Genomic DNA, 17,628 nt, shown 5'->3' on the forward strand with positions numbered 1-17,628 from the left:
TGAAAATTCCAGCAAAATAAATTTATGATCTTTTAGTGATTAAATTTAGTGTAAAGCCTTGAGAAGAACCACAGGAACTTGCAAGTACTTTATTCTTAAAGCAGCATACTTTAGGTCAAACATGCAACAAAAAAGGCCAACTGTGTAAAGGAAAGCACATTTTTTCATATTATAAAGTTCATCATTCTAAAAATTTAAGGACTTGAACACCTTTGTGAGCAATCACAGCTTTACAAATCTTACTGAAAGATGCCTTAATACTAATGATGGTTTTCAACAGTATCTGCTGTGAGTGATCCTGATTTAATTATGGAATAATTAAGATTTAAATATGGAATTTAATTATGCAATAATTTTTTAAATGAACTAGTACAATAAGCAATAAACAGAATGGGTCAATGTTTTCAAAACAATAAATAAGCTTCTGTTTGAAATCCTACATCCCTTCCCTCCCTATTCTTTACCACTACAGGTAACACACCTTAAGGTAATAATTACAAGCTTGTCATATGTGGATATTTTGTCTTTAAAAAAGTATGCAAGCCTGTCATAGTTTATAAGAACTGTTTCTGGCAGCTTCTGGGCATATTCCAATCATGGATATTGAAGCTTGATTAGGTAATTATTAGTGTGTCTCTAAAGAGAAGCAAGACAGTTTTTCTTTCAGAAATCCGAAGAGGGGTCGGTGTTTTCATTTGAGTTTTGGTTTGATCTTGTTTTTTTTTTAATTGAAGCTCCTCATCTCCATTGTTTCACTAAAATAGAACAAATGCAGTATTTCAATTTTGATGAGCCCTGTTAGGACATAAGGTTATCTAAGATGATCTCATTTGTTTTGCTGAACCAAACCTACACATCACTTTCTAGGCCAAATTTCAAGCTTCAGTGACCATGTATCTCTAATAACTGATGTATGACTAAGGCTTCATGCTTCAGCTGTAGTCAGGCACAAGATGGTTTTTGGAGGAAGCTGATGCTGTGCAACTTTTCTGTGTGAGGCATTAAGAAATGAAAAAATAAAGTGGGAAGTTTCCACGCCATACCTTCAGTGTTTCCATCCATCGTGGCTGCTTGACCTGGTAATAAACAACGGATCTGTACTCGCTCACAGGCTTGTCCCCTGCTCCCAGGCACACAGTATTCTTACAAAAGGAGGGAACAAACACTGCTTAGTGTCTCACTCATTTGGGTACATTTTGGAGTAGTTTTGGTTAAATTAACTTGAGGAAAACCAAAAAGTCCCCAGAGAGCCTCCCCTCAGAATCCCGAGCCGGGAGTTTCACCCCGGCCCTGGGACGCGGCCTCCCCTCACGGGCTGCGCTCCCCTCACGGCGGGTTTGATTTGGGTATGGCATCATCCAAAGTTAAATAATAATGACAGCACCAACAGAGGGGAAGCACTAACGTGAAGACACTGCATTTTCCAAGCCTCTGAACACAATGGAAATAAACATTTACCATAATCTATGGGTACAGACAGCGTAATTGCATTTTGCAGGGGTCACACACAGTGGGCTCTAGGAGATGTGTGAAGAACATAACATTTACTTGATTTCTCCATCTGATGAATTTAAGAAACCAACATGTCATCTCAATTAGTAGAACAAATACAAAAGGAAAAAAAATTAAAATCTGGTTTCATTGTTCTGTTTATTTTCTCCATTTATTTTAAAATACTTTCTTCCAGTAGAGTCTCGGAAGCTCTAGGCCACACACCAGAGGTGACTTCCAAACTGGATGTTGTAGAGGTACCAACAATAAACAGTTAGAATTTCCCATTCTTTAAAGACTATCTGAACTAGGACAGAGCCAAGTGAAAGATTTGATCAGCTTCAAAACTTGTGGTTTTCCTTAGTGAGTCTATGAAGATTTAGCCTGCATCTGTCTGCTCTGGCTGACTGCAGCTGGGCTGTACATGGAGAGTAAAAGTTACTGCTGGACAGGGAGGCACCAAGATGCTGGTACCTGCCAGACATGAAACCCAAGTGCCTGAAGGAAGCAAACAATAAATTCTCTACTGAAGGCTAAGATTCAACTAATCCAGTCAGGCTGCATTGACTGCTGCAAAGGTGCAATAATCCTGCTGAAAATCCAGTGAACCTTAAAAGTCTGCTTCAAACACCAGGGTCCCCTGTGACCAGAAGGGTGTGAAGATGGTACCTGAAGATTATTTGTATGGTCAGAGGGATTTAACTGCAGAAAGCATTGTCTCATCTGCCTGAGCAGAGATTTTTCAAGGTTTATGCCCCTACTTGTTTGCCACCTCCATGACATTCACTTGGAACAAAAGTCCTGTTCCTTGTAACAGTAAATCAAGGGCTAGCTCTGCAACTGGAGCTAGTTTGATACCTGAACAGAACCAGCCAGTTTCCTGTGTAGTAAACATATTCCTGTTATGAGAAATATTAATATAAATTCATGGGTTTTGAAGTCTGTTGGTTTGGGGTATCTTTATAAGCTAAAAAGAAAAACCAGTCACTTTTGCTATTTCTTGTATTCAGCAGCATTTCAATTACCTCCTCAAAATTGTTGCTTAAATATATCCATTAAGGCATATTACCCACAGAAAGCATTTTCATCTTTCATGGCATTTCATCTCAAAGACAACAAGACAAATTCACTTTCTCCTAAGACTTGCAGAAATTCAATGCATAATATTAGAATGCAGGATTTAATGCATGGTAATAGGTTTATTTCTCTAAGGAATATTTTTGTTTATATGTGATTAGACAGAATACAGAATAGAGTTAACTTCTGTGCATGCAAGTCATGGTCAGGTGCTGTCATGGGTACAGGCAGTGTTTTGTAATCAGTGTTTTGTTGTGTAGACCTTAAACATTATGTGGGATTAGAATTTTCTTTACTCAAGCTTTCAACTTACATTTTAAGCAGTTAGCTGCAGTTCATAAACAAGTCATGAACCACAGTGTTCTATTTCATCTTTATTTTATCTCAAGAATGTCTTTATGATTTCACCCTCGTGATCCCAACACTATAAGGCTCAGAAAATGACAGGTCAAAAATCCCCCTGAATACCAAACTGGTGATAAACCCTAAGGAAAAGACAAAGGATCTTCAAAATGGGAACAGACAAGCAAAAAGACACTGTAAATATTTATGGTGCATACGTAATTGTTGTCACTAATTTCATTCTTTGCCATGTACTTAATTCAGTGGCAGTGACACAGACTTCCTGGCACAAATCAAGCGTTTGTTATGTAGCAGAAATGGTACTTCTAACATTTCAGTGTGCAAATTGCATTCCTCTGGGAATTTCCTCAAGAAAAACCCTAGAGTAAGAATGCAGTAATTGTCAGAATCAGCACTTGTTCCTTGGCACAGCTAAAATAGGTCATTCAATGTTATTCCTTGTTACATTTTTATGCAAGACTTTTATAGGGCTTAAATAGATTTTAATTTTTTAAAAATCATAAAGCTTATTTGTCACAAAATGTCACAGGATGACACAAGGAAATTGAGGTTTTGAATAGTGGGGTTTTATTAAATGTGTAAGTTAAGGCTTACATCAAAAATTCAGCTCATGTTTCTATGCCCCTCATTGCAGAAAAAAAGAAAAACTTACTGGCAACACTTTTCCTTCTTCATCACAGACACACATTATCACTTCCACATTTCTCTGAGTTGTTTTATTGTATTTATCAAAATCTCCATACAGCAATGTAATATATATGTCATTTCTTATGTCTCCTAAGAGAGAAATTGAAAGGTTAAAAAGCAATTAAAATGCTCTGAGAGCATAGGATCAGCTGAACTGCACATAAGTACCTCACTGTTAGCTGTGAAACAGATAAAAGTTTTATTATTTTCCATCTGAACTTAATTTTTCAGTTCTTTATCTTTACTAAGGCAAAACTAGGATGTGAGGAGAAGCAAACGGGAGCTCGGAGTGACTCGATGCAATTCTCGTCCTGCCCCGACACCTGCTGGTGAGGTGGCAAACTTTAAAACTAAACCACAATTGCCTATCTAGAACAATCTCTAAAATCTGAAATGGGCTCAGGCTTTTCCAAACTACTGAAATGTTCAATCCAGGAATTACCTATGAAATATTTGGAAACTTAGAATTCTTTAGCAGCAGACAGCAACAAGATCTGCCCACGCTTCACTTTGCTGTTGGTTACATTTATTTTATTTAATAAAGTATTTATTAAATATTCTTTGCATTATTATATTATTACAGCACATTGGCAATTATTTTAGTTTGGTTTGGCTGATTCTATATGCTACTCTTCGGCAGTCAGAGGAGGAAGAAGCTTTGCCTTATAATTCCCATCAGGAATTTCCCCCAAATATCCAGCTCTCTCTGGAGGGAGCTTCATATTTTAATTCTCTCCTCTGAATGAATTCATATGACTTTTAAAAGGATCAAGATTTTACTCGAGTTGGGATGAGGGAGGCTTTTGTAGCTTGTTTTTTAAAAAGGAGCCCAGGAGACAGTGAGTGCTTTGGACTGGAAAACATGTTGTCATACATACAAATGAAATCAAGATATTTCACATTATTTTGTTTGTTGTTATTAAAGGACAGCAATAACTTTCAATACAAACAAGATTCATTTAAAATTAAAGTTACATCCACCATAATCTATAAGTTATGTACAAGGAGATAGAATTATCCCTCACTGTTTGGATTTTATTTTTCCTTTTTAAGTATTAGAAACTACTTTCCAAGGAGTTCACTATTTCATGTAACAGTGAAATAATATGGGAATAAAACTTACCATGAGTGAATTCTAAAGATCCTCTAAGTTAGCCATTACAAAAATCATTAAGGCAGCAGCTGATGCTCATTAACATAGGGAATGAGAAGAAATCCCTTCCTATCAGAGAACAAAGCACCTCCTACCTGGCATGATTATTTCAGGGAATCCCAGCTTTCGAGCAACAACTGTGGTTCTGTCCACAAGGTGTGGGTAATCCTTTCTGGTCTGAATCACATCTCCAACCAGCATTTTCACTGTTACCCACAGACCTATGAAGTGCAAAAAAAAAAAAAAAGAAAAAAAATTTACACTTTTGGTAGGAAAAAAATTAAATCTGTCTTCAGATGATTGCTTCTTCTACCCACCAAAGCACACATAAGAATTTGCTTTCCCACTTCCTGTAGGTGAAAGTAAGAGCTCGATAATGCAAAATTATGACTACTAATTTAAATAGCCCCTAAGATTCTTTAACAAACTCATGGTTCCTCAATTCCAGCTTCAAAGCTGACCTACCTCTATGGTGGTACTCCAGCTCCAACATAATATGAAGTTTCACAAAAATATTGACTTACTTAAAAGAAAATAATAAAAATGTACTTCACCTTGTCCACCACTGTCTCCTTTTGATGCAGTGATTTTGCTTAGGAGACTGTGCAAAAAGTCATTCTCTGCCACTACCCTGCAAGAGAAGCAGCAATGTCTGCTCAGGAATTGGGTGCTAAATATATCAGACACCATTTAGAACATAAGAGACTAACAGCCTCAGTCTTTGCAGTATTGCTTGATTGTGATATATTGGGTATTTTTATTATCTCTCACTCAAGTTGCAGCCCACTCACATTCAGTTGTGTGTACATTGAAGTAAGAAAGATTCAGCCACCAAGAAAGGTGTTTTGTGACAGGGACAATGTGAGTGCACTCACCAAGGTGCCACTCCAGCTCAGTCCACTCTCCCTGACAAACAGCCAAGTAAATGAACTTGGAATTTTTATCAGCTACTTTTGAATTTAGAAACAAATTAGAAACATTAATTCTTAAATTAGAAACAAGTGAAAAAATAAACCAGTGTGTCATACCTGAGTCTTTCAGAATTAAATTTACCCTCCATAGTACATAGCATCAGTGCTATATAGGGCACACAGAGTTATTTCCAGTGTTTTCACTGGTATTTGATCTGTGAGCATCACATTTTTAGGCAGCTGCTCTGGCATTCCTTCTGAAGATAGTATATGATAATTCTATTACTTTTTAAAGGAAACACAGTTTTTAGTCACAGCTTTTAGATTTTTCCCAAGTTCTAAACAGAACCAAACTCATAAAATAGTAGTTATCCTTCTAAATCTCACTTGTAACTATTTGACTTGGGTTTGTGAACTCAGACATGGTACCAGCTGTCTGAAGGAGCACATTCATGGAATTATTCTTTAATTTAAAGTGCTGTGGTACCTCTGCAAGCCTTAAATGCCATTTAAAGTCACACCTAAATAATTAGCACTATTACAACATAAAATTTTTAAAGGAAAACTTTCTTATTCTTTAACCATTTCACAGGATGTTACAGGAACAGAGATAGAGAAATAAATATTTTCCTTCACACATAAAAAAGATATCTATGACACTCTTACGGATGAAAGGGAATGAAGTGCTGTTTCTCTTCATCACTTTCAGATTTTCCTTTTATGATATCTGTAATATCCATGACTAGAAGAATAAAAGAAAAATCATCAGAACATAGAAGAGCGTTTCAGAATAGCTTCTCTTATCTATGAACACTGTGCCTCAAGGTAAATGTGGATTTTTCAGCAGCAGGGCTGGGTTTGTGGGGCAGAGCATTTTGCAGAGTCCACACTACAAATATGCTGCTGTGGAGAGAGAGAGGGAGAACTCAGACTAACTTGGGAATACAAGTACCAGAGCTTTGGGGACATAAGCACTGACTTTATTTCATCTGCAAGGGAATCTGTCATTAAATTGCTTCTGTGCTTTCACTCCCACAGCTTGGCACTCTATGAATAATTAGGAAATGAAATTCAAAAATGGATTTTGGACTTTAACTAAAATGTCAATGCAGGTGCAGTCTTTACAGACTTCAAAAAGTACAGAAACCAATGGATAGAGCTGATGGGTATTCTGACATGTTTTGGTAGAGATTTTAGTAGTCCAGGGCTGCAAAATTCACTGATATGCTGGTTCAGCCTTGGCACAGGAGACAGCAGTACCTGCCACGCCGAAGGGCCGCCGCAGTCCTTGTGTGTATTTCTTGGAGTTGCTGTCCCTCAGGTCCATCCTGCCCACTCGCACTATCTGGCAAACTAAATAAATTTTGTCTCTGCTGAGGTCTTTATTTCCAAGATCCTAAGATACAAACAAGAAAGAATCATGGTGTCACTTGGGTAAAAAGCAAGTTGTGAAATCGAAACAGGACCTGCAGCAATAAACTTAATCTTAACAATCACTGGGAAAAAAAACCAAAAAAACAAAAGACTCCCAAACCAAACACACCTCCAAAAACTCAACAAATGAAAAAATCTGAGCACATCAAAAGGATGAAAAAACTGACAGTTTAAAGTTTGAAAAAATATAAGGTAAGATAGAGAGAATAATAACAATCAAGAGATACAGCAGATAAAACTAAATAAATCAAGCCATCAAGAAATCCAAGAGGCAGCAAAGTGATCTGAAGAAAGGCCACTGAAGCATTGTCACTGCCCTGAAGAACTTAGTGACTTGTCACCTTGCTCTGTGTGTGGGATTACCTCTGCTTCCTTCATCATCTTGACAACTCTTCATGAGATCTGACAGTGACCACAGAGAAGAGAATTTCATTTGCAAATACAAATGGAAGCAAGCTAGAAAACACTTACTGTGAACACCACTTTAAGATTGTTGAGCATATCAATTTCCTTTGGAAAGCCTCGACTCCCCCATCTCACCAAGTAGTTCTCACTGTTTGGAAGATAAATATCTCACTGTCAAGGGATTTAAAAATTCTCCCTTTACACAGTACAAAAGTTGCATAACAGACAGTCTGTGGTGATGATTCCAATCTAAGACCAGACTAAAAAGACAAGAAAAACACTATACAAGTACCAACAGTAAGTTTTAAAAAAGTAACTTGAACACAACACAAATGGACACCTTTTTTTTGAGGCAACTTTACCATTGTCATAGTCTATTTGATGGGAACACTCAACAGAATCTTAATCTACCCAGAAATTTATAAATTTAATTCTTTTTCCACTCCTCCCCCTCCAGTACTCTACTCCAAACGCCACAATATTGCCCATCTAGAACAATCTCTAAAACTTGAAATGAGCTCAGGCTTTTCCAAATTTCTGAAATGTTCAATCCAGGAATTACCTATGAAAATATTTGGAAACTAAGAATTCTTCAGCAGCAGACAGCAACAAGATCTGTCTAAGTTTTGCTTTACTTTTGGTTTCATTTCTTTTATTTACATATTCTTTTCATTATTATATAATTACAGCACATTGGCAATTATTTTAGTTCATTTTGGTCAGTTCCATTTGCTACTCTTCTGCAGTCAGAGGAGGAAGCTTTACCTTATAATTGTTGACTTCTGGGGGTCATATAAGGACATAAAGAGCTCTGCATCCTCTCCAATTCTGCAGACAAAATTCCTCACAAACACATACAGGCTGTGGGTGGGGGATGAAGACATCCGGGAGTACGATGCATAATCTGGCTGGTCCTTTGACTAATCAGGAGAAGGAAAATCAGTTAATAATAACCCAGGAATTAAAATGCTGCTATACTACAAGCAGTTTTACATTAGGTATATGTAATAGTTAAAATTGAAAAGGAGAGCAGGGAGCTGGACTCAGTAATTATCATAATTTTTTTCCACCTTGAGCTATACAATGACTCCCATGTCTTAGGCCAGTTCTTCAGCCAGTAGGCAATGATGTAAAGGGGGCATATTCCCCCCACTCTTAAAGAAAAGAGCAAGTATCAAGATGTCAGTACAGGGACAAGCCTACAAGCCTGAAGGAATTTATTTTTGAACACAGTAGGATGTAGCAGAAGGCCTATGATCCACATCACAGAGGGGTTGCAGTGTGCTGGAGCAGTAGCAAGAGGAAGTCAGTCTCTTTGAAGAAGAGACAAATAACATGCTGAGATCAGGACAGAGCTGAGCAGGTTCACTGACTCAAAAATAGGCTCCTGAATTCTTCTTACCTCCCATCTTAACCATCAAGAAGCAGCTTCTTAACACTTCTAAACCTATTGTTTGTCTCTATTTTAAAAATAAGTCACCACAGTCTATCACAAACTCCCAAGTTTCATTTTCCTTATATTGTCAGTTAATTACTGGGTGCTTTCCAGTGATTTGTCATGGGTGTTATTGAAGTGTCATGACAAACCAACTATTTTCTCTTTAGTGATTTACTTGCTTTTTTACAGTTCACTTTCTCATAAATGGAGAAAAGAACCAAAGAGGCTTACAGATCCTTGCAGAGGTTTAATATTGCAAAAGGTCAAGGAAGTGTAGTCACCTGCTTTGCATTTAAGAAGATTTAATTCATGCACTTGTCAGCTTTGCTTTGGCACATGAACTTCTGGTGTCCAGAAGATTATGCTGAATTCACCCTAGCTCCTCTTCAGTGAGCTTAAATTCTTCAGCTCCATCAGAATAACCAGCAAGCAGCAATACTTAGCAAATAACCAGTGTAGTCACAAGAGCTTGTGAAAACAAGTTGTGGCCAGTGCTGCTTTGCAGCCTGAGCTCCAAGTGTGTGGCTATTCCCTGTGCAATTCAGAGTATTGAGAAGTCCAGGGATGGAGTGGAGACATATTTCAATTTAGGAGCTCAAGAATGGATTTAGAACCAGCTTTAGACATGAACTTTCAGCCCAGCCCACAGCCCAAACCCAGTGCACAAATTCAATTCAATTTGAGGCTTAGCCATATTTATAACATAAGACTGTAGATCTACTCTTAAGTCAGAAGAAAAAGTTTCCACCAAATTTTATGGTTCCATCCTTCAACAATTAGATGAGTTTTTGTTTGGATTTTAGCAAAGGAAGCATCAAGTTTAGCCAGCCATTCCTACCATTTCCTCCTTAATTCTCTCAGTGATTTTATTGGTTGCTTCTTCATGTGCATGAAACAGGCTGATAACACTGGTTTTATCTGGATCCAAGATATTTCCATCCTCATCTCTAACTATCAGGTCGAGCTCAAGTACTCTGTGAAAATACAAAAGGCATAATAGTAGGGTTATTTCCTTCCAAATAAAGAAAGCTTAGAAATGTAACAAACAAGGAGACTCTTCAAGATTTAAAGTTGTAAAATTTAAATAAATGCAACAATATTTAACGGAGAAAAATTTAACTATTTCCCATGATTTAAGCTGCTGTCCAATATTTAGGGATTTTTAGAATTGTCACCAAAGCATTGAAATGTCTCACATAAAACAGATCCACCCTGTTTAATGATTTCTAGCAGTCTTCATAGCTTTTAACTTTTAACACCCAGTGTTTATAATCAAGATGTTCAGATCTTGTAATCAAGATCTTCTTGTTATCCTCTGCTTTTATGTTGCTCACTCACCCTTTCTGTCCCAAAATTTAACTCTGCTCTCACACTAATTGTGCCTTTTTTGCCTAATTTTCCTTTTTTTCTGCCACTCTTTTTCCCTTTCCCACAAAAATCCCCTCAGCCCCCGCTGTCATTTCCTCTTTATTCCTTCTCCACAGTTTGGCAAGTTTCCTTCACACTACACAACTTAATCCCACCCTTTCAGGAGCTTACAAACACTTTACAGCTTGCAATCCAAATAATTTTAAATATCCCCTTCACCCCTACTCTTCCAAAGGAAGCACTTTATTGTCTCATAATACAGAAAGACTATAAGGCTGACAAAACAGAAATCTGAAAGCAAATGAATTTTAATGTTGTCTTAATCTCAGCGGGCTTCTTTGATTTGAGATCTTCAAAGTGGATTCTGGTTTTGAGTGAGCGCTCAGCTCCACACAGTGCAGTAGGATATGTATATTTCATAGTGTGCTCTGTATGAATACAATTTATTACAAATTTGCATCCAGATCACAGTGAACAAGTTAAGAATTTCATAACACCTTGTGGTCATTTTATGTGCAGCCACAGGTAATGGTAGATTTTCAACTGCACAGAGGCCTTCAGGCCACAACAACCACAGTCACTTAAAACAGCAAATCACAGATTGTAAGCAGATTCTAATGCCTGTAAAAACAGTACTGTGAAGATTTTCTTACCAAGCTCTCTCTCCCCACACTTCATCAGATGGTGGGACACCATTAACCTCACACAACCCCAAAAGTTTTGCTAAAAAGCATGTTGTGTTGCAGTTGCAGTGACTTTTTATTTGCGAGGAGCAGACAAGACTCTTTGTCAAGTAACTATTCTGTCCCGGGGAGTTTCACTTCTATTACCAGAGTTCTGCCTGGAAATTCCCTGGTGAATTGGGTGTGGATGTGTTTGTTTGCACACTTGGTGCAGTTTGCCAGCATCACTTTTAATGGTCACTTACTGGACATAGGCCATGTTTGTGACAGATGGAAAAGTTTTGGATCACAAGTATGCTAGTGATATGTACATAGAGGCTGGTTATCTAACCTCAAATCTTCCCCATTCACAGCCTCATGTATTTATAATGAAGAATCAAATCAAAATTTTGAAAAAACATTTTGCTATGAAAAGCCTCATCATGGTGTCCACTATCAGCACAGGACTTACAGGGAGAAGTGTGAAAAGGAAGATTCTATATGAACCACACTTTGAATTCCAACCAGTAAACATGAAAACTTCATCATCTCTTTGGTGCTGTGCTTTCAACTAAGTCATGCTTTCCAGAAGCCACTTACTTGTTCCCATAGTCAATTTTGGATGTGACTTTCTGCTTGAGTTCTTTGAGCTCATCTTTTGGCAAAGTCCCAGACAGAAGCTGCGACCGCCACTCCATCAAGTCACACATCATGGACTGCACCTGCTGGAACCTGGCTTTCTTGTTTGTCTGAGAGAGAAAAAACATCAGTGAGGTTCAGGCTTCGAGTTGAAGTGAAACACTGGGCTTGACAATTAAAAGCTACATGTCATATTTAGTGCTAAATGATAGCAGGAACAAGAAGTAGGCAAAATAATCATGTCTCATCCCACAAATTGTTAAGGACAGAATATCCCACATGATCATAAAGAAATAACATGAAATTTTGTATCAGGATAGGGAATTATGTTATTTGTGTTTTATTGTGTTGTTTATTGTATTAATTGCGTTGTTTTAAATCTCTTGAACAAATTCTTATTAAGAGAAAACATTACAAAAACTATTAACTTCTGCATGAGATACTGATGGGAACAACAACACTTGATTTTGGTATTAACACATTTAAGAGATAAATAGAATACACAGAAGTGACTAAAGCAGTTCTAGTGTCATCCAATGAAAATAAAGTAGGGTTTTCATTGCTGACTTAATCAAGAAGATGAAAAAAGTGGCATTTTTTGGAAAACTACAGCACATTCAAGATCCGTTTGCCCCAAGATAGATAAAGAAAAATACAAGTGGCAGCTGGGATCCTGGAACAGTCAGCACAATTCTTGAAATTGCCAATTGTTAATGGCTACTTGCACCCAGTAACCCTTGAACAACTTCTGTTCTAGCAGTCCATGAGCACCATGAATCTTTTTCAAAATCATCCCAATTATCTTTTTTTCTCCTATCTGGAAACTTTTCAATGCTACAAACCAAAATTATGAAGAATTTATCATGCACAGGATACAAATGGGCGTAAGTTACACCACTCCCCAGCAATGCCATCTTTCCCTTTACAGAACCACAGAACCACTCAGGCTGGGAGAGACCTTCAGCATGATCCAGTCCAAGGCTGGATTTCAAGTCACTAGGTATTCAAAGCCACTGAAGAAACTCTTACTGGTGAGAAAGCAATTTTCTAAGTCCACCCAGACTCAGCCCTGAATCTAGGAAGAGACATTAATTTGAACAAGGCCCCAGTGTGCATTAATAGGACTAAGAGGTAACAAACATCATGTAAAAGATCCTACCACATAGAGCTGCTTCCAGATGCTTCCCCATTCCCAGAGAGTGGTGGTAACTTCTTGGACTAAGGGAATCTCAGCAGGTATGACATTTTCTGTATGTCTGGGAAAGAGAAGGAAAGATCACAAAGAGTGTCTGGTTTCATGGGTGTATCTTATACTCACTGTGGGTGAGTTTCAGAAATGCCTTAAAACTCATGCTTTAGCAGACAAGCTCAATAATGTAATAAAACAGATAAATTCCATACCTTTTCTTTTCAGCAGCAGCTTCCTTGATGTGGATGAAGGATTTAGGAAATATTCCCTGATGAAGGAGAAAAAAATTATAAATCCACACTTATTCTCCAAAAACATTTAGGTAACAACCATGGCTGTGAACATAAGCTGTAATGACAAACTTTAATATCCAAACTAACTCCTGGTTATTTAGCTTTCTGCTCAGATGGATGATTTCTATTTGACAGACAAATAATTGAAGTTTTTCGTTTCTCTTCAAATGTAGAGTGCATAGGCATCTTTCTTCCTAAGTAACACCATTTTCCATTCCAGAAAACAGTTCAATGAAATACCATTTAATTAAATACAATTTAAATTCAGTAAAGAAACATTGTGTCTGTGCATCATCTCATATCTATTTTAACTGACCTCTGTAGAAGATAAATGGGCACCAAACCAGAAGTTCTAATGTGATTGTCCTTGCTCTACAAAAGCTGAAATGTCTCAAGTCATCCTAAAGGAAAGTTTGACATTCACTCTGTCCATGAGAGTCCTCCCCTGCACTGGCAAATCTCACCTTGGTAATTCACTAGATCCTTTCTGGACTCTCAATTCAATAACTCACATATGGTACCTCAAGTACCACAATAATTCAATACCATATGTGCTACTTTACAAAGCTTTTCTCTGAATCAAATTGCAGCTTTTATAACCATTTTCTTTTAAGCACTGGATCTTAATCAAAACACAATTGTCTTATCACTTCCCCTTCTTTTTCATTAAGATTAAAGTTCAAAAAAGTCCATGAAGAAGCAAAGCAAAAGAAGAAGGTCCCAGTAATGGTAATTTTAGTGATATCTTAGTACATGAAATTAATAATACTTTTTAAAGCATGTTATGCATGATGATCTTGAAGCCCTTTAGCAATATTAGGAATTAATCAAGAATTAGTTTAAAAGAAGTGGTTAGTTCCGGTAAATATTTCCATTCTTATTTTTAGGCTAAATTTTAATTGATAAAAATAGTAATGTTATGTAGAATAAATGGTTATAACATTTTCAGTCACAAGAAATGCCAAAGTAATTAAAACACAGGTGCAGTGCTTGAATACATTTGCATTGCAACACCCTAGAAGATCTTATATCAAGAAGAAGTTACAAACAAAAATGCTTTTCTTCTAGAAAAGTGCAGTTGAAACTAGAAGTAATTTTCTTGCTACTTAGCTCAGGAGTCATCATACCCAGGGTAAAAACTTTTCCTCTGTGGAACTTTCCATTTTCAGGTCTGAGAGTACTGACTTTAAAAGAAACTAATATGATTTTTGTACATAGGAGATATTTAAGAACTTAAGCCTCATACAAGTTGTTTATATTGTGTGACCTAAAAAATCCTTGGAGAAAGTACAGAAACAAGCACATCCAGCAGGAAATTGAGTCAAAATTCAATTGAAATGGTGGCTTCAAGAGTTGTTAACCTGAAGGCACAGTCATTTCTTCTTCATTGATCTGCTTTTCCCAGCCCCCACTTCTATTTACCAACATTGTCCAGGATGAATGCTGATCATTTTACTCATCTTGAGAGGAAAGAGTGGAAAGAGCTGACTTGAGAGATCAGCACAGAGAGATCAGGACTATCTAGGCAGAAATTTCAACAACCCACTTCAAGGGCTGCCCCTTCAGAACAGTCTCACAGGAAAGGACAACGTGATCTTACCTCTGCTCCTTTGTACCTCACTAGGTATCCCCTGTACCAATCTAAAAGGAAGAAAAAATCACTTGGTATGACAAAATACCCACGCATTACAAAGCACACAATAAAGTAATGGGGTTTATTTCACATAAAAAATACTTAGCATGGTATTTGTAAAAATGAATAGTTACTTCAAACATACAGAGCTTCAAGTGAGTAGCAGGGATTATATTGAACATGACTTGCATATTATCAAATGTGATTGTATTGTCTGCTTTCAAGCCTTGCACAGTAAGTACAGATAATTGTACACAGAATTTAACATCCATGTTCACATTAAAAAGGTAGAATAAGAGATTTGTTTTGCAAAGTGATATATGCACACCCTTAAATTGCATTAGCCAAAATCGCCCATGGTCCTGGGGAGCCCATGGAGCTCTAACTGTTCCAGGCCCAGCATTAATTCAGTGCAGCACATGGTTGTTACAGATCCAATTTCCTTCAATGTTATCAGATTAAGTCATTTTTGTGCCATGTGGCTTTTGGACACAACCATAATAAGCAGCTTCTTGGTGTAAATGCAAATTGGAATGTCAAGAGAACTCAGAGCCATTGCTGGGCTCGTGCTGCATTGGTAACTAGAAAACCCTTCTGAAAGGCAGGAGGGCAGAACTGCAGCAGGGGCAAGTTAAAATTCATTCAGGCTTTCTTCCTGCTATTTCACAGTTCAGCCTCAATAAACTACAAAAACCACAAAAAGCAGAGTTCAGCCTTACTAAATAAGATCAGGGGCCACACCCACTGTACACACACCCCATCATGAAAAATCACCTGCCCAGAAACAAAGTTTAACTCTGTTGAATACTACATTTTTCATCCACAGAAAGAATTTGTGACCAAATCAGACATTTCCTAATTGTAATTTCATGAGCAGATATGATGTCTTTGCTATCACCTTTTCTCTCACAGGTATTGCTGCCATGCAAGCAAAGCATAAAGGAATAAAAATAAATCCCAAATGCCAAAAAGCACAGTCAGAAAGGCAATGCTTAAAGACACAGGATGATTGCTTACCTCAAGGAAAGACTTAGGACAGATTTTTTAGGTTGTTCTGCAGTGGGATTATTTTCCCTCGGTGTTTTATCAACAATAAAATTCCATCTAACTGCTGAAACTGAATTATTTGCACATAGACTCAACGTACAACCAAGTGTGTAAAATTGGTTTCATCCCATTTGCTGTGACAGCACATATGTGTTCTGTGCATAAATTTTGTGCATGCAAAACCAACTAAAACAGGACATAAAAGGAGCACAGGAAGAATCATGTCACTGTTGGTTACTCACTAGCTGCAGCAAGCTGCAAATTTACAGATATCTGATAAAAATTATCTTCACTCCCACACTGAGAAGGATTCCACTTCTTCATTGACAAACATATTTCATAAAGCAAGGCATGACAGAGCATATCAAGGGCAGGAGGTTCAGAAAAGACTTTTAGATAAAAAATAATCCCATAAAATCAGCACTCCACTCACTAGGCTGGGCTGACAAAAAATGGACCCCAGGAATCCAAAGCCTGAACTGCTATTTCTGCAACTAACACACAACACAGGGATGAGGAGGTTCCTGGTTCGTGTGTGTGTTTTGTTCTTGGTCAAAATGTTTAGAATGGAGGCTTGAAGATTACTTTTTTTAGGAGAGGACATGAATCATGGTGACTCTGTTGACTTCTGAATGACACCGATGTTTCCACTGATGCTTAAAGATATTGAACTAATCTTACAAACAGAAGAGAACAATTATGTTTTTGTGCTCCAGTATTTTGTTAACATGGTTTTTCAGGTGCTGCTCCCTCAAATCCTTTGTTGTTTCCTGACAAAACAACCTAGAGCTCTGTGGGGTGGAACAGGAAGGGTTCAAACAGCCCCAAAGCCTTTGCAGCCTCGTGCCCACAGCACACCAGGGGTCTCAGCACTGAGCTGCCTCTGCCACTGTGCCATGCTGCCATTGGCCTCTCTCTAACACAACTGCAGTCAGTAAAACACATGTTCTATCAACAGAAGTGGGTTGAAGAAGATAATTTTACAATATATTTTTCAAAGCTTTGACCAATTTGCAATTTTTTAAAAAACTCTTGATGTGGTCAAATAGCAAATCACTCTTGCAGTGCCATTTGCAGGTACATAACTGCTGAATTAGTAATAATAACTCCACTCTCCTTGCTTTAATTATGAGGTTCCCATTTTACTAATGGAACCTCAGCAGCTCTGTCAGATTTACAGAGAACCAATGGGATTGGAAGGTATTGACTGTCCATCATGCACAACTTGTGCTTGTCCATCATGGACTTCTGCTGCTTAACATGTTCAATATTTTGGATGGCTTTCAGAACAGTTTCTATCATGCTGACACTCAGATTTCTTTAACTGGGTTTCCTCATTATACAACAGGATGATGAGGGTGCTCAATATCTCCTAGCAACAAATATTTAGTTTAGAGGCTAAAAGTGTACTCCTTTAAATCTTGAATCAAATTTAATGTAACTTCCCTGAGGTGTATCACAAGCTGGCAGAAACTTGACAAACTCTATATTCACCTTGACGACTTCCTCATTTGGTAAAGGCATCCCTAAAAACCACATCTACTGTAATATGTCTAATTTTGGCTCTTCAGAAAAGATTAGGTTCTTCCTCAAAATGCAGCACACCACCAAAAATAAGGGCATTAGAAAGGTAGTGATGTAATACAGGGAACTGCTGTGAGGCGAAAGGATTGTGTTATTCACAAAGAGATGGAAAATGTGACTTACCTTCACAGGACTCCAGGATATGCACCACATCACCAATCTGTAGAGATAGCTGTGGTACCCCTGTGCCTTTAAAATTGTATATAGCTGGAAAATTAAAGATGAAAACAACATTTTTCAATACAGCCACACAG

At 37.6% G+C, this 17,628-nt stretch overlaps 1 protein-coding gene across 1 annotated transcript in view; it reads right to left on the bottom strand.

Moving 5' to 3' along the window:
* Positions 1 to 17,628, bottom strand: part of DOCK2 (dedicator of cytokinesis 2) — a 159,538-nt gene that overhangs the window by 134,554 nt on the left and 7,356 nt on the right. The window contains exons 2-15 of the mRNA XM_063168555.1: positions 17,498 to 17,581; positions 14,711 to 14,751; positions 13,030 to 13,085; positions 12,788 to 12,884; positions 11,590 to 11,738; positions 9,798 to 9,933; positions 8,287 to 8,441; positions 7,588 to 7,669; positions 6,943 to 7,078; positions 6,349 to 6,424; positions 5,326 to 5,402; positions 4,867 to 4,992; positions 3,584 to 3,708; positions 1,044 to 1,142 (exon numbers count right to left, since the gene is read on the bottom strand). Coding sequence (XP_063024625.1) covers positions 1,044 to 1,142; positions 3,584 to 3,708; positions 4,867 to 4,992; positions 5,326 to 5,402; positions 6,349 to 6,424; positions 6,943 to 7,078; positions 7,588 to 7,669; positions 8,287 to 8,441; positions 9,798 to 9,933; positions 11,590 to 11,738; positions 12,788 to 12,884; positions 13,030 to 13,085; positions 14,711 to 14,751; positions 17,498 to 17,581 — 1,439 coding nt within the window. The remainder of the gene's footprint in view (positions 1 to 1,043; positions 1,143 to 3,583; positions 3,709 to 4,866; positions 4,993 to 5,325; positions 5,403 to 6,348; positions 6,425 to 6,942; positions 7,079 to 7,587; positions 7,670 to 8,286; positions 8,442 to 9,797; positions 9,934 to 11,589; positions 11,739 to 12,787; positions 12,885 to 13,029; positions 13,086 to 14,710; positions 14,752 to 17,497; positions 17,582 to 17,628) is intronic.

The sequence above is a fragment of the Melospiza melodia genome, chromosome 14 (genome assembly GCF_035770615.1).
Source record: "Melospiza melodia melodia isolate bMelMel2 chromosome 14, bMelMel2.pri, whole genome shotgun sequence".
NCBI classification, from domain to species: domain Eukaryota; kingdom Metazoa; phylum Chordata; class Aves; order Passeriformes; family Passerellidae; genus Melospiza; species Melospiza melodia.